General features: G+C 39.7%; 1 protein-coding gene across 6 annotated transcripts in view; it reads right to left on the bottom strand.

The window, feature by feature from the left end:
• Positions 1–365: 365 nt before the first annotated feature.
• The window catches only part of EFL1 (elongation factor like GTPase 1), a 124399-nt gene continuing 100114 nt past the window's right edge, over positions 366–24650 (bottom strand). For 5 of the 6 annotated variants that reach the window (XM_057721353.1, XM_057721356.1, XM_057721355.1 and 2 more), the window contains 3 exons: positions 19200–20182; positions 9024–9208; positions 366–691 (listed from right to left, as the gene is read on the bottom strand). In XM_057721353.1, the coding sequence (XP_057577336.1) occupies positions 503–691; positions 9024–9208; positions 19200–20182 (1357 nt within the window). In that variant the 3' untranslated portion in view covers positions 366–502. Of the gene's footprint in view, positions 692–9023; positions 9209–19185; positions 20183–24650 lie in introns of all 6 variants that reach the window. The other variant, XR_009051273.1, reaches the window with a different exon arrangement.

Here is a 24650-nt window from a genome sequence, read left to right as displayed (position 1 = left end):
AGCTGTAACAGTGACTTGGTTTAACTAACCTCCAGGCAGCTGGTCTCTTGACTATGTGGTCTCTTTGAATGACGTTAAATGCTGTGATTCAACAATTAAATATGAAATATGTTTAAATGGAGGGTGTAGTCAGAAGTGTGACGCTGTAACGACAGGCAGAGGGGCAGGTGCTCAGTGTAGAGGACCCAGCCCACCGCGGGGTCTGCACACCTCGCCCCCAGGACTGAGCAGGTTGCCCTCATCACAGCACGAGTCTTGCTGCCGGGAGGTTATACACAGGGCAGGGAGAAGGCACCACTGCAGTATTTACAATAACTTCTTGCTTTGTACCAGAATCAATTACAAAGACATTTAGGAACGCCCTCTTTAAAATATGATATGGATCAACTTTATTGAAAGTAATGCACAGAGATGGTGCAGCATAAAGAAATTTTCCCAGTATCAAAGCCTGGGTGATACTTTTTAATTTATTACAAAGAGAAGAATCTTCCAACAGTAGTCGTTACTTATTTTTGCTGAGGGTTCTCTGCTTTTCTGCATGCTCCACAATCTTCTCTTCCACATAAAGACCCTTCCGCTTTCGCACTGCATTCATGTACTTCCGGGCCTGGTTCTCAGAATCAGCCTTTTCCCCAAAGTGCAAGTACTCCTCCTCAGTGGTTGGTACCCAGAAGGGGTCGCTGGGAATGATCTTGTAAAAGAAAGTGAAAGAATGTGTTAAATTAGACAAACATTTCAAATGACAATTCATATAGAGTCTGAGCTTAAGAATAAAAGTTAAGCAATGAAGAGTTAAGCTTGCTAGAAATGGTAATAAACAAATACGAAGGATCACAGGAGGTGTGAACAAATGGAAGTAGATTCAACAAAACTTACAACATACCTATCATTCTTTATTCTTAGAGTCTTTACATAGCACTAAGGAAATAAGAACACTACTGACTTTGAATAATGTAATAGAAAAAACTCTCCCTTTCACTAGGATACACTTGGGCATCAGTGCCATTTCATTAATTTTGCCTTTGTCCCCAGCAAAGACCAACACACGTAAGTCCCTTCTTGATTATTCTGAGCTTCTACTCCAAAATTCAGTGCAGTGTTAGGAGTTCAGTACTGCCTAGAGATGAAGCCCACATTCCACAAGATCAGCTTTATCAGTGACAACAGTGACGTTCTGACTCTATATGCCTCGTTCTTTTTGTTGTTTTTTCTTATTTCTCAATTGAGGGGAAAGAGGTGGTATTACTTTTTTTTGGGGGGGGGGAAATATAGTTGATTTACAATGTTGTGCCAATCTCTGCTGTACAGCAGAGTGACTCAGTTATATACACTTATAGATTCTTGTTTTATATTCTTTTCCATTATGGTTTATCACAAGATATCCTTATGCTACATAGTAGGATATTTTGTTTATCCATTCTCAAGTAGTAGTTTGCATCTACCAATCAAGAGGTGGTATTTCTCAAGTAGTCTCAAATCCCAACACTTTTCAACTTAAAATACAGAAATGAAAGAAAAATTTATAACAGTCACTCTTCAACACAAGAAAAGGAAATTTCTGTGGACCAGGAAGGAAGAGGTTTTTGGAGGGAGAGAAGAGAACCCACAGTAACAAGTGAGGGCAAAAGCCCCATCCACTTCTCAGAGAAAGCCAAGACAGCTGTGCGCCAGGAGGGCCAGGCTCTTCCTGCCCACTGAGGATGGGCCCAAAGCCATATATCCCAGGCGTGAGGGTGTAAGAACCATCCACTCTTCTCTGGAGCTGGGATAATCATGTCTGCTCAGGCTGTGGCTGGCAGTGAGCTATAGGTCATAAGATAAAAGTCGTCGCCTTCTGAAGATCAGACGCGGCCCGAGCGGAGTCTGCTGTCCTGCACCAGCCACACTGGTGAAGGCACCAAGCTGAGCCGCTGCAAAGGCCACAGCACATGGGAGGACAAGGAGGAGAATTCCCGCTGGAAAATGACCTTACAGAAGACAAAAGGAAATCCAGCACTATGAAAGACGCCAGACTCAACATGAGGGAGAATGAGTAATCCAATAAAGAGAGAAAATAAGGTAATCTGAAGAGAAAATTCTAGAGTTCATTTAAAAATCCTCCAAGAGATAAAGGAGATGGGGGGTGGGGAACAGCACCCATAAGACACTAGGCAGTTGTTAAAAAGAAAGAACTAGATACCCCAGAAACTAAAAACATTAAAATACAATTAAAAAAACACAAAGAAACTCAGCGGGTAGGTTAAATAGGAAACTGGGGAAGGGAGAATAAGTAAATTAAACGATAGATTTGATATTCAGAATATGTAAAGAACTGTTAGAACTAAACAACAAAACAACCCAAACAACCCAATAAAAAATGGGCAAAGGACTTGAATAAACATTTTTCCAAACAGACATTTGTAGGTTGGCCATATAAACAGGCAACAAGTGACTGAAAAGATGCTCCGCATCATCAGTCATTAGGGAAATGCCAAGCAAAACCACAGTGAGGTACCACTTGACACCTACTGGGATGACTATTATTTAAAAAAAAAAGGAAAAAAAGTGTTGGTGAGGATGTGAGAAATTGGAATCCTCATGCATTGCTGATAAGAATGTAAAATGCTACAGCCATTATGGAAAAGTCTGGTGGTTTCTCAAAAAGTTAAACGCAGAATTATCACATGACTCTGCAATTCTACTCATAGGTATATACCCCCAAGCATTGAAAACAGGAACTCAAACAAGTGTCAATACATATACACGCAAGAACATAGCCGCACTATTCACAGTAGCCAAAAGCTAAATGTCCATCAGTGGGTGAACAAACTATGGTATATACATACAACGGCAAGTTATACTGACACATGCTACAATGTGGATGTACCTCCAAAACAATATGTTAGGTGGAAGATGCCAGGCACAAAAGGTCACGTGTTATATGATTCTATTTGCATAAAATGTCCAGAATAGATAAATCCACAGAGATAAAATGCAGATTGATGATTACCTGGGACTGGTAGGGGGAGTCAGCGTGTAAGCCCAAATTCAGGAAGGGTCTGGCCCATCACTAAATCCAGAGCAGGCGGATGAGGCTGGAGTGAATGTAATGCAGGGGTTAATGGTGCTGGTGCTAAAGTCAGATCTGTGTGATTCGGGGCAAGTTACTTACAATCACCTTGTGCCTTAGTTCTCTCATTTGTAAGGGTGTGATATTAAAAGTCCTAATCTCCTATGATTGTATGAGGACGAAATGAGATCAACAGTTCATGGAAAGTCATGCCAGGGATGCAGTAAAGCACATCACCACTCTCTCTGACACTGCTGGGTCAGGAATTCAAGACCAGAGCTACAACTGCAAGCACAGATGAATGGAAGAGGAAGGGGGACGTCTAGAAAGTGGACAGTGTCTCCTTGTGCTTTTTATGAACCACCAGGCTAGTGTCGATGGAAAAACAGACCCACTCAAAGAACTACTACTGCATACTGCACCCTGGCAGATGAATCCCTTTGCTTCCAGTCACCTCGGGGGACCCTGCCCGCCACCCTGCTCCCCCACCAGCCACAACCACATGTCACAATCTCATAAGTGTGTAAAAGCACATACCAGTGCCCTCAGGCTGAAGAATGATGACATGCTAGATATGAGGACTCAAGTGTCATCAGCGTATATGTCTATAGAGGATCAGCAAAATCTCCAAGGGTGCCATTAGTTAAGTATTGGCAGGTTGCTGGGGCCCTGCCACATCCAAGCCTAATTGGACAAGGTACCAGAGTATGTAGTGGGGTGATCCTGCTGATCTGGAAGTTCCCACACACTGGTGAGTAGATGTGGAGGTGCTGAGAGGCTGGTGGAAGTCTGGGGGCAGGACAAAGGCAGCTGCAGTTGGGGATTTTGTGGCTGGAGACAAGTGGCTGGTAGGAGAGATTCCTGAAACTGGTTGGTGCCACCATACTGGCCCCAGCGGCCAGATGGGACTGGACCGGTCAAGCCACTTCCTGGCCAAGGCCACTGAGGATCTAGAGGGCACTGTGTTGAAGCTGAGGCCCCCTCTCCTCTCCCCACAGAAGGCCCACTCTTGCTCAGAGGGGAAGGAGAAGAAAGTCAGGAAAGGGAACATTTACGTGGGCAGCCATCCACAAAGACTATATGTACTTGTAAGAGACTAGCTGTAAGCCAGTTACCAGTGCCCTCCTCTAACTAGCTGGATGATAAACCCATCATAGAAGAGAAAGAAGCCACATGTTCATAGCAGGTCTCAGTGGTAGCAGCGAATACATTTTTAATCCTATTAAAGTGACAAATTTTATAAAGAGAAATAAGTGAGGTGCTAGTTGGGAGATATCAGACTCAGACTGGCCAATTTAAGACCAGAGCATCCTTGTTTCAAAAATGTAAGACCCAGCAGCTTCAGAAGGGTCCAGTTTTGCCTTGACCCTCAGCATGGATTTCTGAGGTTTGCTCAGTCTGTTTTCCAGCCTCTAGGACTGCTTCCTGCGCTCATCTCCAGCTGCTCAGGGGACTTGCCCTGACACAGGCCCGGGTACCCCTGCCCAGCATGGGCAGCTGCTGTTTTCACCTTCACTGCTGCTGTATCTGTGTGGACATCTGGAAGCTTCTTGCCTCAACATGCCGAACAAACTCTCAGAAAAGGGGAGATGGCGTACACTTTGCAAGGAAATGACTAGCCCTTCCAGTCCCATCTGGCCACGTTAGGGTCATTCTGAATTTTCCTAGTGGGGTAATGACAAGGCGATCCCAAAGGCTGTCCAAGTGATGCTCCACAGAAAGGCATCCTTGAGGCGAACAAAGCAGAGCTTGCTATCAGTTTGGAAGAAAAGGTGCTTTTTTCTAACTGGCTCACCCAGAATTCATGTGCCTACAGTGAAAATGTTTTTTTGGCAACTCCACAGCCTAAAGAGGATGCTATTTTCTAACTCACAGGAAGGAAGGCACCCAAGTGCTAGCTGTTGCCCTGAGCATTAAAAAAACCAAAAAACCAAAAACCAACCAACCAACCAAACAGAAAAAACAAAGCCTAGAAGAAAAAAGCTTTGGGAGCTGTGTTTCAATACTTTGCCCAATTTTCTCTATGATTATGGCTGGCAGATGGGAAACACCATGTCCAAAATACACTTCTTCCGTGCTATTGTAATCACTTCTTCCTTACCCTACGTGAACTTTAGCCCACCCCTCGGCACTGATCTTAGTATTAAACAGTGAGTCTTGAGGTTATGCTGACATACATGTAGAACAGCACTGGCTGGTAACATTTTTCTTTCTGTGTCTGTTATTAGCTTCTTTTCTTCCTTTTTCATAGAAGGGTAAACATAGAAAGAGAAATTATGAGATTGCTGACTTCAAAGGTTTCCTCATGGAAAATGCCTGTAATTTTATTTTCTCTATTTTCTGAAGCACTTTCTCTCAAAAGCTCTTGATTGTAAATTATATGGTGTGGTAGAATATAAACGACAAAAAGTGCCGTGGAGTGAGAAGCCAGATCTCAACAACTGTGTTATTTCTAAATCTAACTACGGGGGAAAAACTGAGACAGCCAGAAAATATCAGATCAATGACATTTAATTATAATGTAGTTTTCAAGACTTTCAAAGATGTGAAGCTTTTTGGGAATAGGACCGTGACAGGTGGCAAGGGGATGACAGAAGGATGGTACAAAACTGGAGCAAACTTTCCTTGACTACACTTTTCCCTCATGTTATTTGTAATAACAAACTGATTTGTAATAACAAGCTGTAACTAAGCCAAAAACTAATATTTTTTAAAAACTACTAAGTATGTCAGATTAACTTTCAGTCGCCTCCCTTTAATTTTGAGAAAGGAGTCTGAAAAACCATCATGGTTTTCATGTTGACAAAAACTGCTTACTTTGTAAAAATTTGCTGTTTTATATTAACTGTTCCTAAATACCCATTCTGCTCTTCTTCTTTGGTAACAGGTATTTCAGGTGGGCATACAGATGATCTGGGTTCTAGGGGGAGGGGGAGGTAGGCACACTTTTTCTATAAAGCCCAAGACTAAATATTTCAGACTGTGGGCCACATGGTCTCTGCTGTAACTACTCAAGTCTGCTTGAAAGCAGCCACATAAAATACATAAATGAATGGGTATGTCTATATTTTAGTATATTTTATTTACCCAAACAGGTAATGGGCTGTAGTTTGCTGACTCCTGATTGAGTTAAGGACTACACTGCCCAGCCTCCTTGTCAGGTGGGGCCTTGTTAGATGTGGCTGGATGATTCATTCTGGGCAATGGGATGAAGTGACGTGACCTGGGCAGCATCATCTTAACAGGATGGAGTACGCCCTCTTCCCATTCCCTGTTCTTAACGGCAGGAATGCAGAGGTAATGGTAGAAGGCAGAACCGCCACTCCAGACCATCAGTGGAAGCCAAGTGTTGAGAAAGGCAGCAAAGCAGCAGGAGCCTGGGCTCCTTCCACAGCGAGCCACACGCCAGCCCTGGAATGCCTCCTCAGACTCAAAAGAGAATGTTCTGCTTTATCTGACTCACTCTACTTTGAGATCCTTTTGATAGAGCAGCCTTATCTGTTTCATAAACAATATAGCTGACAACTGGGAAATGATGAGAACTTTATAGATTTTTTTTAAAAAATGTGCTTTATAAAGTCACTTTCAAGGACAAGAGTGACTATAAAATGATGAGGTATTTTAAACAAACAATAGAATAAATGAATTCAAATATATAATTCTTCTAATAACGATGCTATTATAAGAGCTCTGAATATCTGTTTTGGATCTGTATTTACAGAGAATCCCAGGGATCACTTAACCTACATTCTCTTTGTTCTGACCAAACATACTATAACCCAGTTTTCTGTACCGGCGTTGATCAAGGCCATCTTAACGAGATGGACAACTTGTCAACTCTAAGATATTCAGAAGCATGAGCTGCAAGTTCTGAAGGCAGTTTTCAGCAACGGCACCACAAATGAAGAAAGCGTTCCACTTTTCAAGGTCATTACTTTGAAGTGGAATAAGGCTCTCTTCAGTTCTAAGTATCATTTAGCTGCATTGTCCTGTAATCACACATCTGGTCACTAAAACATGTGGGCGATAACGCTAATGTTTTTCACTAGGAACATCAGAAATATATTTACACTATAGACACAGTTCTTCAGAAGCTGCCTTTATAAATCCATTCTTTCAATTTCTTACTGATTTGTGTTCTTATGTAAAAGCTGAGTGCCAAAAACCAAAACCAAAAAGCTAGAAGTCTGGATAAGTGGGAAATTATTACCCATAAACATGGTGATTAACAAATAACTTAAATGTTTTGTGTTGTTTTCTACATAATGAAGTATAGCAATGGTATCTCTTCAGATATAAGCCAGTAAAAGCATCAAAAACATCACTTAGTTTCTAGACAAAGAAGCAAGAAAGATTTCATTGTAAATCACTGTTAAAATGTAGTTTGCACCCACAACCAAAAAATGTAACCTAAATTGGAACAACATTAACTTTATTTCTGTCAAGCACTAAGAATGTAACTTTCTTTTTTTCAAGGAGAAGCAGACATAACTGAGTGTTTTGGACTAGCAACTTCACTCATATCGATTTAGGTGACATGAACTTGCTCAATTAAAATTACATTTGCCCTGTCCAAAGTTCGTTTTTCTGAAGTGTCACCTTTCTCAAGTATTTCCATTACCCTATATTGTCTAAATTTAAACTGTTCATTTGAAGCGCTCTAGAGAAAGGGACCCAGCTGGCTCAAGAAAGTGAAAGAAGTAAACTTAGCACTGAACCTAAACCATGAGCTTTGTTTAAAGAGTTTAAGGAAAAAGTCTGGGTTATTTGTGTGAAATTGAGTGCAATGCCACCCTGCTGAGAGAACCAAAAGGAACGTGACACAGACTCTAAGAATGTTGACAAGGAAACAATTTTCACGCCAGAGAGGGCCTACCAGCATCAGGCACTAGGCTAGATTTTCCATATACCTTATATCTCAGGGGCAAAACAATCTCAGGGAGGTTCCATAATTTGTCCAAGTAAGTGGCAGAATTAATATCTGAAACCAGGACTTCTCAACACCAAAGTCAATGCTCCTTCCACTAAACTACACATCTCCACAGTACAAGTGAATCATGAGATGTTACTTAGGCTCCCTGTAAACAATGACAACAGAACTGCTTTCTTAAAAACACCTTTCAAACTTACAATCTATAGTTTAAAAATGCTATTTCTGACCTTAAGGTTTTGTCTTGAAACACAACACGTTGTTTTCTGCACATGCCCTACAGCTTTCCTTCGCTGCTCCTCACACAGGTACCCTCCAATCCATTGTCCTTCTCCTCCTTAGCTGCCAGCTTCTGCTTTTCCTTTAAGGATTTGTTCTGGAAGGCTGGTCTGACCTCCCCGTCCTTTCTTCTTATTGTTTTCTCAGTTAAAAAACAATGTGTTCACAGTCTCCCCTTCTCTCCCAAGCAATGTGGATCTGTTAAGTTTGCATTTCTGATTACAGATAAGGTTTGCCTCTTCACCTACCTTTCCTTACACTGACAATGCAGTGTTTTGATGAGCTATTTTATTCCACAACACCTGAAAGCCACAGGAGCCTCGAATCTCCACAATGAGGACTGAAGAATATGTAACACGTAATAATTTAAAGCTGTCCCTTGTAAGAAACATAACTGTTTGCCTTTAAGTGCTATTAGTACTTTTTCCCCAGAAGAAACATTAAAGTTTCACTTTCAAAATTTCTGTGGTTTTCTTATCTACAATATATCTCTGGAGGGGAAAACAGGATTAAATACTCTGTCCTAAATTTTACATTACATGAAAAAAAATGAATATATATGTGTGTGTGTATTACAAGAAACATACAACCTAAGGCTCATTCAATCTACATGAAAAAAATGCTACCTGCTTTGTCCTGTGCATTGAACTGAGCAGAGCCAGAGGGAAGGCCACTGGCCTGGGAAGCAGTCTGCTACTGTTGGCGCCATCTGTAAGGAAGCATATCTGTAGATGAGACGGAAGGAATGGGGATCTGGATTCTTACCTCCCAATGGCTGAATACCAGCTGCGGGCTGGCCAGGCCACTTGTCCTCTTTCTGATTTCATCAGCAAAGCCAAAGCTTTCAGCCACGGGTAGCACAGCCTTGATGATGAACATGTCCGTCCCCTCTTTCATTTCCTCTTGTAGCACTCGACCTTCTCTCTTTGACAAGACAGCATAGACCCGACCTGCAAAGCCATACATCTTTTAAATTCACTGTCCGGTTACATGTCCTAAGCTACACAAAGATGTGACTACTCCTGTATCCTGTAACAATCTACTAATGATTTAAAAAGTAAAGCATGACGATTAATAGAAAAATTAGAAACAAATGATAACAAAAGGTGAAATCACCCCCAAACTTCATTACCCAAAGACAATCCTCTCAACACAGCATGAGAAGCAGGAGACTTTTAAAAGGACCTTTTGATACAATTTTCTCTATGAGCTGTCTTTGGGGATGAAATCCAATGAGATGAATGTGACTGGGCTTTGTAAATGTGAAAATACTTTAATAATTACAAGACATTATTAATGTAATGATGATGATTATGAGATGACAGGCTATTTGGGCCTGGGAAGCAAACAACTGGCTCACTGACTTTTTTTTTTAAGTTTTTCATCTTTATTGGAGTATAATTGCTTTACAGTATTGTTTTTCTGCTGTACAACAAAGTAAATCAGCTATACGTATACATATATCCCCATATCCCCTCCCTCTTGAGCATCCCTCCCTCCCTCTCTATCCCCCCTTTAAGTCTTCACAAAGCATCAAGCTGGTCTCCCTGTGCTCTGTAGCAGCTTCCCACTAGCTCTCTATTTTACATAGACAGAATTAAAGCCACACATATATATGTGCTTGTTCATATTTGTTTTAAGCTGATATTTCAGTGGTACAAGTATAAGGGTTTTATTCCCTGAAAACTGATAGTCTTTGGAATTTCTAACGTCTGGTAACAATTTTTACTGCCACATCACAAAAATTCTAGAAAATCCTCTTGGCTAACACTTTTATTTCATCTTTATGCACAATTCTGCCTTCTACTCAGGAAGGAGATGCCTTCCGCTCTGATCGGCTTCTGTATGAGTCCCCCTGGGTGCTCCGACTATCACTTCAACTAGTAAGCACAACAGACTGCAGAGAACAGAGATAAACTGAAAATCGCAGACAGTTGTGGGGAACCTGCTCTAGCTAGTGGATACGCTCATTAAAGCATCCTCTTTACCTACCACTTAGAAAAAATAATTTTAATTATGTAAGTGATCTAAAAATATATTATCCTTAAAAATTTACACATGGCATGAAGCAGAGTGCAAGTCTCCTCTGACTAATGCATTGAGTCTTGGACTCTGCCCTCTCACCTAAATAATTGGGTGGTGATCTGGTGTGGATGCCCCCTACCTTTACTTTTTATTTTTTTAGACTGAGAACTGAGGACACAGAGCAAAACTGTCTGATTGGCGAACTTTTCTCTCTGACTCAGATTTCCCCCTGGTGGTGGTGATTAGGAAGGATAAAGGAAAACAAATGGCAGCAAACCCAGTGTCACAAGGCTTTAAAACAAAACAAAATGAAAAAAAACCCTTCAGAACTCTGATGGGCCTTCTGCATCTCCAGGCTTAGCATAAAAACAAATTAAAAATTCCGTCAGTGATGACAGGAACACCTGTCCTCTTCCCCACTCTTGCCTCCACAGTTTCCCCTTCTGCCCGCTCCACACAGCCACCTCTCTGTGCTCTCTCTTCAACACCCAGGCTCTACCGCTTGCCCTGAGCTCCAGTAAAACTGCTTCTTTGGAATTTCACAATAATTTTCGTACTCCTAACCTAAACGTCTTTTTCTCAACCCTCATGCTCTGTGATTTTTCTGCAGTTTCTGCAGCTACTGATCAACAACACCCTCTCTGACAAATCTCTCCAATCTTGGTGTTACCTTTCTTTGACCCCTGGCCCTCTGACCATCGTTCTGCTCTCTACTACAATAATTCTTAAGGGTATGACTTCTTCCTAAGAGTATTCTTTGAGGCTCCATACTCTTGTCCGAACAAACTTTCTCTTCAGAAAGCCCATTCATTTCTTATTTGTGTAGTTTAAATTACTAACTTTATGTCTGGGACTCCTGGGACTCTATTTCTAAGCCCGGCCTCTCACTGGATCTCCAATCCCACATTTACTGGGACTGTGGCTGCCAGGGCATCTTCAAGGTGGAGTGTAACTTTCTTTTAAATTCAACATGTCTAAGACAATACACTGCCTGTTACAAAAGGCAACTGCACTCCCCAATTTTAAACAGTCATTTCCCCCCGTCATTCATACTAGCAACTGCAGAGCCAGTGAATCACAGAACAGTAGGCAAGAAGGGAACTCTGGGGTCAAGTTCTACCACAGTAGTCATTTAAATCCTGCTCACATACGTCTAAAACTCACTTCCTCCCAGGTAAGCCCATTTCACCTTTGGACAGCCCTGATTGGCAGACAATTCTTCAGCCCCAAATCTGTTCCCCTGAAATTTCTAACCACTAGGGCCCAATTTTTATCATCTGGGACAGGTTTAACTCATCCACAGACCAGTCTTCAAGCTACTTGAAGACAATATCCAGCCTTCTCTTCTCCAGTCTGAACACCTCCAGTCTTTCTCTGACAAGAACTTTCCTTTCCTGTTCTCTCCTGTCCACTTTCCTATGTGAACAATTTATTTACATTGCTTTTGGAATGCAGTATTTAGAACTGAAAGCCATATTTTAGGTACAGTCTGAAAAGCTCTTGAAAAAAGCAGAATTAGTGTCTTTATCAGTCATCTCCTCTAGGTTATATGTGATTTGCCTGAGATTCATATGAGGAAAAAAACTTACTGTTATAGCTACCATGTGTGAACTATTCATCTTTATTTACTCTGCTACTTCATTCTAAGGAAAATTTTAAGGTGGTTTACGGAAGTAAATATAAAACAATGGGGTGGGGAGGGAGAAAGAATGAGTAAATTGGGGCATCCATCTGCTGCTGCAGAGGCCGGCAGCTCCTCCCCTTCCTTCATGGGTCTTGCCAGAAGGCTTAGATCAATAACTGTAACTGAAACTGAATGTAATTAATCATGTAATTTTGGACCATTCCACTTTAATTCCACTAAAACTAAATTCTAAAACTGGGACACAGTGATAGATCACTGAACAAAGGAAACCAACTATAATAAAACCTTCCAGACACACTTGGAGCTCATGACAGGTGTGTCCAACACTTGATGCACTCAGGGACCCTTCTACACTGCCAAGGTTACACTGAGAAATGAATGCAGTCACGTCAAAGAGGATTTCTGATCCTGTTGCCCCGACTGAGAATATTTTGATACCCCTTCAGCTGGGCATCTGCTCCATCACACCTCGGGCCTTTGTTCACTCACTCGAAGGAAGATCACTGTGTGCCCTACTGTATGCAAGGTACCAGGGAAATCCATCAGGGACGAAGCCCGCAACAGAAAGGTTAATCGCCTGAACCGGTTCTGATCAGGGCTCCACTTTTAATGACTACACTATAAATGTCTCAGCCTGCACTCCAGGCCCTTTATGACCTGGCAGGAACCCACCACTCCAGCTCCTGAAACTGCCAGACCCTAGAGCACAGAACACAGACTCCATGCTCTAAGCCAAGGTAAACCACTCACTGCCCACAGGACATGTTTGAGGTTTTTCCACTCTGAGCTCACAGTTTCTCCAACTTAGAATACTCTTAGCCCAACTTTATAGTCAAATCCTTTTCATCATTTAAAGCCCATTAAAAAACAACTCGTTTCACGAAGTGTTCGGTGATATCCCAAGATCAAAATAATCTCTCCACCATTTTGGCTTCACTGACCCTAATCTGTTCTTTTGTGGCATTATAGATTCTTATATACATATTTTCTTCTTCCACAACAGGCAATAAGATTGGTCTACACACTCTACAATCTTTAGAGCTGAAAGTTTGGCAATTAAAGGTTATCTAACGTTTTTTCAGAATTTAGGAAAAGAAGCAGCTGTTCACAGCAATGTTTTCTCTAATAGTAAACAAACAGAAAACAATGTGAATTTCCAATTTGGGGATGATGGGAAGTAAATATCAAATTGATAGGATATTATACAGAGGTTAAAATGAAAATTATGAATACTAAGTAGCCAAATGGAAGGCTGTTTATAAAATAAATAATAAATATAAAAAGCAAAACATCAAACTGCCTCTACCATGATGCATAACAGCTATGCAAAATGTACTGTTAGGACAAAGATTATAAAAGAAAATGAAAAATGAAAGGTTGACTTCCAAGGAGGAAGATTTTTCTTTGATCTTGTGGTTTCTGTTATTGTCAGTAACACTTGCGGTATTAACTTCAATTAAACACACACACACACACGAAGAGATCGGTGGGCACTTCTTATTCTTATAAACTAGGTCACACTAACCTCTTTTCCTTCTGTCACAGAGCAACCAGACAGCTAAATCAAGCAAATGTGGTTGACAGGATGCAGATGGTCTTCAACCAAATATGAGATAAAGTACGCTGTGGATGTAATGGGGAATGTGGGCTGGTCGCTATTAGATAGATGAATTCAGCTAAAAGTTTATAGGAAATGGATGTTAACAAGTCACTCCCAGCCTGGAAGGATGTCCTTAGTGAAGTGTCAGTGCTTTGCTCACAGCTCTGTGTCCTTACTATGATAATCAGCCACTTAAAAATTTAGAAGGCCCGGTGATCAAATCCAAAGTTGACACAAAGCTGGCAAAGGTAATAACTTCTTTGACAGAATCAGGAAAACTAGGTAATGACCAAATTTAACAAGACACAGTATAGGTAAATGCAAGGTTTTACTGTTGGGTTCATGCAGCCAGTGTCCAGGATTAGAAAGGTAACGCGGCACAGCAATGCCTATAAAACCAACTAGAACGGAGTTTAAGTTCAATAGAAGTCTTCCGTGTTGTGGTACAAAGAAAGCCAATTTAAAATCTAGTTGATGAACTCAAAATTATTCCATCCATCTTCAAAGTGCAATCACTTTCAAAAGATTTACCCTGTTTTGAATTTTGCTAATTCAAATTTCTCATAAAATTTCACTAAAAACCCCTATTTATTCACTAAATTCAATTGTATTTTGCTAACTGTTTTACATAGTTAAGCTCTGTCACCTTACTTCTCAAAGCAAGAATCATGCTTAACACAATGCTGAGATAAAAAGCTCAATACATTTTTGTTGAATTGAATTATGAAATGCTAGTGAAATATAAAAAGAACTCCAGTTATGAAATAAGAATAGGTTTTTAAAAGTAAACAATGCTACTAAGAATGTTTCTGATACATTAAAGCACGTTTTAACAATATAAGCATTTATCCCTACAAATCAAATAGAACTACAATTGTAGGTGAGATTAAAACTAATACTATCTAACAGAAAAAGTTATTTTTCATACGTGATGTTATTGCCAAAGACAAAAACAATGAAGAGCAAGAGTGAAAGAGGTTAACAGGTTAGAAGAAGAGATATGAAAAGAGATAATTTACTAGTTACATGACAATCAATTAAAAACACAAACCAATTCTGATGTCCATTCAAGCTCATAAAAGGCAATTTTCATGGGTAAAAAGTGATAATAAAACCATACCGTTAGGAAAGTAGATTTTACAAGTAAAGGAGGTCATTTTTGGGGGATTATTTCCCCAAACAAAATAATTTTAAGATGATTATTTTTCTGCAAAATTTCCCATTTTGACCATAAGCAATTTTATACATTTATAAAAGGATTCCTTATTTTAACAATCTGTGTAGAAAACGTTTTAAAAAGATAGTAACTCATCTTGCTAAATAAAAAAGATCTGAACTTGTCCTTTTATTTGTCTTGTGCCAATTCTTGGAGAATTAAAGCAAGGCTGAATTCTCTTCAGCCCAGCAGCAGGCTGAGGTTTTCCTGGAAATGCTCTGAATATTCAGGCAGGAAGCAAAAAGGCTGAGGAACATAGAGGTCTCATTTCTTTTTCCAGCTGAAGGTGGTGATTTAGAAAGAAAAAGGAAAACACAAGAAGTGAAGAGCTGACTATCCTGATAGATCCTGGATACTAAAAACTGGTCATCATTACCAAAGAATCCCTCAGAACATGAGAAAACAGGCTAAGGAGGAGATTCTCTAGTCTAAGCAAGAAGGCTTCAAACCAATTTGGGGGGAAAAAAAAAACAGATCAAATCCAAACACAGCTTCTTTGTAAGGTAGTGGGTGTGGCAGCCAGCTGATCTCTGAGAAATGTATTAAGAAGGCTGATCAGCAACACTGGTACAGACTGCATACAGTGGACTCTTGAACAACACAGGTCTGAACTGCGTGGGTCCACTTGTACGTGGATTTTTCTAAGTACATACTACAATACTACACAATGTGCAGCTGAATCCACTGATGTGCAGCCACATACAAGGAGGGCCAACTGTAAAGTAATACACAGATTTTCACTGTGTGGTCAGTCAGCACCTGTAAGCCCCGTGTTGTTCAAGGGTCAACCATACTAACCAATCCATGTATACACGGTTGAGATCGTCTCTGGATAAGGCAAGGCAAAAACATATTCTGCTCCTACGGGAGAAGGGGGAGAATAACCCTGAGGGCTAAGATAAGCATCTCTTCCTAGAAAGTGCCAGAACGGACTCTGCTGGCCACGTGAAAAGTGCCAGGATGAAGATCAAAGGATAGGATGACAAGTGATATCCAAGGGACTGCCTGGTCACATGCAGGGTCCTGGTGGTGATTTCCGAACACAATGAAAAATGGGCACAGAGGATTGACTCAACAAAGATGACTCAACAATCTCCTGGGAATTTCTGGTAAATGCCAACAGGTGATCCCGGCTTCATGTGTTGTGCTGAGAAGCTGTCTTCTCAGAAAGGACGAACGCTGCTCCAGATGGATAATGTAAGGAGAGATGGCAATGTGGGGAGGGACTATGTGTTCCCATTATGTTGGGAATGAATATAAGGGAGCGAAAGACAGGCACAGACTTACATGGACTCTAGGCTTTGGGAAGGATCATTTCCAACACATAAAGGAAAAGAAAAACAAAAAACAAAACAGATTTTAGGATAAGAAACCCTAAGATAAAAATTCCTTTGGGGAGTAACAAGAGTCTGAAAATATCAATCATGAATAATCCTAATGAGAAAAAAAGGAGGAGAGTTCCTCCCCACCCAAAATAAACAGCTCCAAAATAAATCTGTTGGGTCACGGAAGGCACTCTGTTGTGCCTTCTGACTCCTCCTCTAAGAGGATAGGCACAGTAGACAGAAGCAGCAGCTAGCAACTAAGCGGGGGAAATCACAGTACGTCCTGGAGGTTGAAAACTAGAATAAGGTGAGCCTACCAAGCAACAGAGTTAAAGACAACAAAAAGGGTCTTTTCCATGACTTTCAAAATAAGGAGGAGACACATAACTTGGAGAGGCCAGTGTAATGTTAATAGAGGACAGCAAGAAAGCAGGGGTTGGTTCTCAATACCTATGTTACCTCCAGTCTCTCCAGTAAGGCGAATGGGGAAGAAACTACAGCAAGTAGAACAAACATAATATAGAGAACACTGAAGTTCAAGATGGCTGAGCAGTTGATAAGCAAGTATCTGGCCTTCTTAAATGAGTTCAGGTCTCTAAGACCAGAATTATATCCTGTGGTCCTAAAGAAATTTGCCCTTTTGAGAGCCTGGATAGCAGGGCAAGCGCCAAACTATGGGTAAAAGGTAAATAATAAATGAACATTTTAAGGATAAAAGCACTGGATTCCATAAACTACAGACTAGAAAGCCATATGCTAATTTCCTATAGAATTTTAAGAAAACATAAAGGTTTGTATAGATTTATACAAACATGAGGTAAACCTCTGGAGGGGACATGGACTTTCTAACACAAAATCGTATCTACCTAAGCTTATTTCTTCTTCTAAGATGGTTGCTAAACTGATAATCAGGGGAACACTGTACATATAGAAGACCTCAACTTCATCAAAACATTTGATTCACTACTGATTTAGTTTCATTTCTTAGCAGACAAGAAAAGGACACATGAAAAAGATTGAAAAACAAATCAATGTGTTAAGATTATGGTGTTGAGACTTCTTTTCTTGGCATTAAAAAACCCCCAAACCTCCTTCACTACTGTTGGAATGTTTATTATGTATTTTACACACACACACACACACACACACACACACACACACACACACACGAAACCACACACACACACACACACACACACACACACACACACACACACACACACACACACACACACACACACACACACACACACACACACGAAACCTAAGGAAAAAAGTTAACTGTATAGACCCAGTTTACTCATATGTAAATACAGGAGTTCTGGTGGGACTACATAATTTCAGTCACTGAAATTTAGTGACTTTTTTGGGAACAAAATAGGAAGATAAAACTTATTAAAAAAAATAAAAAGAAATGAGGTTGATTCTGACTTCTCACAAGTTAATGACAAGATCCAACTGCTGAACTGCATTAAAAGAAGAACGCTGTACCGCACATGGGAGGTAACAACGTGCCTGTGTTCTGTACTGGTGAGATGATATCTGAGGTGCTGTTTATGGTTGCTTTATTTAAGAGGGAGGCTGACCAAATAAAGTATGTCCCAAGGACAGCAGCTGGAATGGTGAAAGTATTAAAACAAAATCATATCCTGAAACCAGCTGAAGGATCTTACTGCATGTAAGAGGGGCAAATGGTGGGACTAACGGTGAGAAACCAGCAGGAGCCAAGACTTTTTGTCCAATATGAGACAGACACTGTTTAATCCCAGCACTGGCTATGAGCTGCCCATCAAAAGAAGTATCCAAACGGAGGTGGTTAAGCATCTGTCAGGGTGGGAGAGACTGGAGAAGACCTCTGAAGTCTTCTTCAAGGAGCTGAAGGAATCAAGGCTGCTTGATTCTAATTCTACCTTTGCCTTCTTAAATTGAGAAGGTTCTCAATGAAAATGTGAAGAACATCTGGGGATGGTCTAGACTGGTGTTCCTCGAACTAAGCTATGGATTCCGTGAGATGTTAACAGGATGCTGTACTCAAGTAAGGTTGAGAAACACCACATATTCCAGGCTACATCTGCAGATCTGACTCAGCACACGCCAGCTTTAAGCCGTCCCAGAGTAACCAAATCTATGTGCCTTTATTTAACCCAACTGTTTTTGAAATGCTGTTTTGGGTGCTCAACTCCTCTCACAGGAACCTTATGTGATCCTAAATTTCTTTTGGGGGAGCCCTCCCCAACAATTTAGCTTTATGCTTTTAGGAATTAATCAGCAAAAGAACCTTACTAAAAAGAACATAAAGGAACCACATATTGACTCAAAGGACCTCAGAGCTCGAGAAAATCCAACAATTTGGTCCACTCGCACATCCAGTGCTCAATTCCCCCTTCTACCCTCCTCACTGCTGAAGCAGTTCCATGATCTCAAGAGGGTAAGAGAACTACTGTGTGTCAGGCATGGTTCTAGGTCCCATATTTGTGTTCTCATACTATTCTTCACAACCTCCAATGAATTATTATTACCTTCTTTTTCAGAGGTGAAGTAAATAAGTCTCAACGAAGTAAAATCTGTCAAAAGTCAAAACAGCTACTAAGTGCCAGGGCTCAATGTCTCCTCAGATCCTAAAGGTTCTTCTCCCAAAGAGAGAAAAATCAGGAGTAGAATTTGATATAACAGAAGTGGATAAAGTCCCAAATAATTTTCTTCTTCAAAAGAGACCCAGAATTCACAGAAGCCCTTTGTGTTAGGAGTACGAGAATGTCGCCTTACTCTTTGATCGTTGCCACAACAACTTTGGTTACCCAGACGGATGTGGCTATTCCCTTGTGAAAAACAACCGCACAGGTTTGGATGGTAAGGTATACGAGAAGTTTAAACCTCATTTACAAGACCTCTTATTACAGAAAAGAGTCTGGTTTTGCAAAATAAAATACCCTTAGTTGTCAAACTTCTGCTCCCTTACCCCCAAGATTTTAATATTCAAGGCCTCTGGCTATCCAAGATCTTAGTTCCTTAGTAAATCAGATGATAACGTAGCTTCTGAAAAAAAAATATTAAATGGGTTTAAACTTTCTGACATGCAAGACTTCCACTGTTATTCAGCGCATTTCTGTCTTTACCTTTCTTGTCTTACCGAGCACATCACTGGTGGCCATGATGTCACACGTGTACATCGCTGCCATCAGACGCTGAGGTTTCACTTGCAGTGCATAGCGACAGGCTTCTTTCATGGTGGCAATTAGCTGTCCTGAGAAGGGTCCATAGCAGTCGGTGAGTGAAGACTCTCCTTTCGGGGAGGCCCTCTTCTCAAACGGCTCAGAGGAGCCATCTTGTAGCTCCTGGTGTTCATCTCCACCGGAACAGGTTTCACCTTCCCCCTCTCCCTCTTTTACCAGATCACTTTGTTCTTGATTCTGTTTATCACTTGCTGTTTGTTCTTCAAATTTACTTAGGTCCCATTTTTCCAGAACAAAACAGACACCCATGAGAGGCTCCTCACACATGGGGCCAGAAAGGGTTGCTAGCTGGAAGCCACTCACGATGCTATTGCCCAAATCTCGGTATCTATTGGTTTCTTTTGAAGTTTTGCCATCTGAGCCTGTCCAGACTGAGTTCTGAAAATCTTCACTTTTATTTACTAATATGTTGGGCCCACATTTTCTTGGGCCAAATGACCAAATTTGCTCAATGGTGTTCCTCCATTTTCTCCCTGTCAGGTGTTGCTCTAGTTTTCCTTTGAATTCCCAAATTTTCTCTTGGGTCTTCTGGTGAATTGTCTGAGTGTGTCTGCCCTCATTCAAATAGGATGTCAACTGCTCCATGGAACGAATCAAATCACTATTTTCTTCCAGAATCTGAGTGACTTCTCCTGGAAGGGGCATGGCTCGAACACTGAGTGTGGCAAGTTTATTGGGAGTTGTCATGGTGATTAGCCCATCAGAGTCAACCTGGATTCCTTCAGGGATTTTGCTTTGATCTTCTTTTGATTGGTGTATGACTGCAACTTTTTGTTGTCTGCCTATTTCTTCATTGACCATGTCAACTTTGGGGGGTTTTGTGATTGTTTCTCTGAATGGAATAATGGGTTCAGATACACTGATTTGAATCTTTGCAAACCTACGAAGTCAAGAGAAATAACACAAGGTTATAATCAAAATGGCATCAAAGCATCCATGCAGAAATAGTACTTAATGAATATTCTACAAAAACACAGACATACAAAAATTATTTTACTAGGAAATATTGGTAATTTACATTATATCGAAATTTAAAAACCGCTTTCATTTCAGATTGAAAAGACTACCTCTAACGGGAACAGACCTTCAGGGAGTTCTCTGCATATGTCAGAATCGCACTGCTTTGTTCATTCTCAAAATAAATAAACCATGCACTTAGATAAGAATGTTTTGAGTGGAGAATAAACGTCTTAATAAGATTTGACATGTGAATTCTTTAAAACAGTATCTGCCACTTTAAGAACCTGGAGAAGAAAAGCTCATTGATTATAACTCTGAATAGACAAAAAATCTCAGAACTTCAGGATATCCAGTCAAATCCTGACAGTGTATTTGTCTTTGATGAGGCTCATGGAGAGGCTAGCAAGATCTAGGAGTTTGTCTAGAGCAGCACTCTCCAAAAGATCTTTCTGCAATGATGGAAACGTTCTATACCTGTACTATGATTATACAGCACTTGATATGTGGCTGGTACAACTGGGGAAATAAAGTTTTAATTTTATTTAATTGTAATAACATTTAAATAGCCACATGTAGCTACTGAACATTTGAAATGTGGCTAGTGTGACTGAGAGACTGAATTTTTATCTTATTTAACTTTAATTTAAAATAGCCGTATGTGGCTAGTGGCTACTGTATTGGACCACATAGGTCTTGAACCTCAGTCTGGCACCAAGTTCAGAAAGCCCCTTTTCTCACAATGTGTCAAGTTTAGTTTCATGCTGCACTTTCTTCCAGCTGAGTTTTAAGTTCACAGAGGGCAGCTTCTGGACACTGGCATGGTTTGATTCTGATGACAATGAAAGCACGCAATCTTTCTTTTTCTCTTATTTTCTGTCTACCTTGTTCCCAGGCAATACTAAGGCTCTGGTCTGGTCTACTACTGCAATGTGGATGGACATATGTATAAATGTACATATATATATATATACACAAACATAAATGCATGTGTATGTACATGTATATGAGAAATTTTTGGATCTTGGAACAATGCGTTTTCCCTGGGAAATGTTATTCAATAAGGAAATTAAATATTAAAAGTGAAAGGTTTTGAAATGCTTACTTTTGATTCTAGATTTGTTTTTGCTTTCTACATTTTGAGGGTATAGCACAGGTATTTGGTTTATCTGATTTCATACTTCTTGATAAATTTAAAAACTCAATGAATGGATGGTTTTCTAAAAATAATGTTACCAAAACTGACTTTACAATACGGAACCTGAATAGATCATAATGTATGGAAGAAAATTAAAATGTTCTTTAAAAAAAAAATTACTTCCAAGAAAGTTTTTGGTTTTGCCAGTGAGTTTGCTTACTTTCAAGGATTAGTTTACTCCAATGCTATATGTATTGTTGAAGAATACACAACAAGATGGATGTCTACCTGATACTGTATTCATTTAAAATTACTCTTATACTTGAACCTGAAAAGGCTGCACACACAGGCAGAACTGTAGTTCAATCTTACCTAAGAATTGAGATATAAAACCTAAGATAAAATAACAATGACAAAAATGATTATATGTGTGTGTATACTTTTTTTTAAACTAATCACTTATTACGTACAAGGCACTGTGGTAAGTGATTTACACGTCTTATTTCTTTAGTAGGTATATTATTATCCTCATTTTGTAGAAGAGAAAATCAAATAAGAAAGATCAAATAACTTCTCCAAAGTCACAGAGCTAGTAAGCTGGGTTTCAAATCTAGGTCTGACCTCAGAATCCATGCTCTCAGCCATTATGCTATACTGAAAAATCCAATTAAACAGCATATTAAAGGAATAACTCACTACAACACTTAAGCAGTTTTTATTATAGGTTATAAACATTGATTTGTGTTAGGACATCTGTTGAAATATCACATTAAAAGTGTCTAATAAAGTAATCTATGTAATCATCTTTAAAAATGCTAAATTGGCATTCAATAAAATTTAATATCCACTCCTGGTTTTTTTAAAAAAGAAAAGCACTTAGAAATCTTAGAAATAGGAAAATATTTTTTAAATTATCATTATTTAGAGAAAATATGTTCATATACTTAGAACATCTAAGAAAACCAACAGCTACTGAAACTATGAGAGTGAGCACATCTACGACACTGTCCTATTTTCCTTGTATTACAAGGTCAAAAGGGCTAAAAGTCATATTAGTCCTCCCAATTGCTAAGGTTTCCAAGAATTCTCCCATAGTCGTCATTTCTAAGATTAATTTAAAATCACTCCACGCCATGGAAGGGGAGATGTATGTATGGTTGTCACACCTGCAAAGTGCCTCAGGGATAAAGGTTCTTTAAATCCTGACAGTGCAGAGCTTGAGATTACTTCAAAAGTGCAATGGACTCTGACTACATCAGCAATTTCCTGTGGCTTCTTGCCATATCTGATCATGACTACCTTGAGAGGTGGAGGATAAGAGCTCTGACAGTTTCTCTGGCCCAGAGACTACAGGTACTCTTGTCTTCCACACCCGTACGTAACACATTCCTAAACATGTGTGTCAAAGTCAAAAAAGCTTATATAGCAGAAGGCAGGTTCTGTCCTCTGAGAGCTAAAAAAAAAAAAAATCCTCTAGAATTATATATACCTGCTTATTCTAATTTTAAGATTTAATTGTCATATAGAACAGTACACAAAACAAAACTCTACTGATCTGTGACTTATCACAACATGAACACCCATGTAAATAAACCACTACTCAAGAAACAGAACATTACCAGCCCTCACATGGCCCCCTCATGTGTTCTCCCAATCTCATGAAGGTAATCACTAGCTTGATTTTCATTGTAATCCATTTTAAATTATTTTTTATCACCTAAACATGTAACCCCTATGATGTACACAGTTTAGTCTGGCCTGCTTCTTGGACTCCATAAAAACAGAATCAATTTTTTTTTCAATTGTCTTCTTTTGCTCACCATTATGTTGTGAGATTCATCAATGTTTGCATAGTTAGCTTGTTCACTGAGCTTATTCTATAAAATTCCATGGTATGTATTTACCATCATTTATTTGTTTATCCATTTTATTTTGAGTTTTTTCCAGTTTTTGGCTATTAAATTTTTTGTTGCTATGAGTATTCTTGATGCACACTTGTCCTGCATTGTGTTAAGTACATATAGAATAGAAATGGGCGTAGATCTGCCAAGCCACAGGGAATAACTATCTCCTACCTTACTAGATAATACCAAACTATATTCCAAAGTAGTTGTACCAATTCACATTCCCACTAGTTGTGTGGGTGGATTTCCTATTGCTCCACATCTTTGCCACCATTTGATGCTGATACTTTAAAAATTCTACCCACAAAGGGACTTTCCTGGTGGCGCAGTGGTTAAGAATCCGCCTGCCAATGTAGGGGACACAGGTTAGAGCCCTGGTCTGGGAAGATCCCACATGCTGAGCAGCAACTAAGCCCACGTGCCACAACTACTGAGCCTGCACTCTAGAGCCCGCGAGTCACAACTACTAAAGCCCATGCGCCTCGAGCCCGTGCTCTGCAATAAGAGAAGCCACTGCAATGAGAAGTCTGTGCACTGCAACGAAGAGCAGCCCCCACTCCCCGCAACTAGAGAAAGCTTGTGAGCAGCAACAAAGACCCAATGCAGCCAAATAAATAAATAAATTAATAAATTAATAAAAGTAAAATTTAACCACAAATAAGTAATTCAATTAAAATCAGTTTTAGGTTTAAAGGGGAAATTTTACTTGAAATATAATTCTAAGTACCAAAAAGTATTATTTTTAAAAAGGAGTTAATGGCCTGAGAAATGTAAGGGATTTAACACTGAATTTTAATTTGGTAGCAAAGAATGTGAAAAGAGAGAAAAGTGAGTTCAAAAACTCCAAAAAATAACATAACATTTCAATACTGTTAAAAAAAAAATCTAAGAATTAAATTATTATTTTAAAATATATTATGCCTTATGATTTCTCCAATTAGGATTATTCTCTAACCAACATTATAACCTTCAGAAATTCCAAGAAAACGGTGACAACATGAAAGAGATGGAAAAATCTCCAATTTTGTACTAATTATCGCTATAAAAACATTTAAAGAAGGAAGAAGCCACAACACATTTTAAACTGAAGAACAGAAATGAGAACATTCCCAATCTGGCAGGAGATTCTATGAAACCGCAATGGATGGTGTTGCAGTAGCAGCTCCTCTTACTCTACCATATTATTAGTAGTAGTAGTAAAGTAGTTCTACTACTACTACCACCACCACCAACACCATTTTTACTAGATTGTTTTAAGGATTAAATGAGACATACAGAGTTTAACACAGTGACTGATGTGTAATATTTAGTATCTAATTATGTTGATGATTTATAATTATTATTTTAGC

This window comes from Hippopotamus amphibius, chromosome 2 (genome assembly GCF_030028045.1).
Source record: "Hippopotamus amphibius kiboko isolate mHipAmp2 chromosome 2, mHipAmp2.hap2, whole genome shotgun sequence".
In the NCBI taxonomy this organism is placed as follows: Eukaryota; Metazoa; Chordata; class Mammalia; order Artiodactyla; family Hippopotamidae; genus Hippopotamus; species Hippopotamus amphibius.
This window is presented reverse-complemented; position numbering and strand designations above follow the sequence as displayed.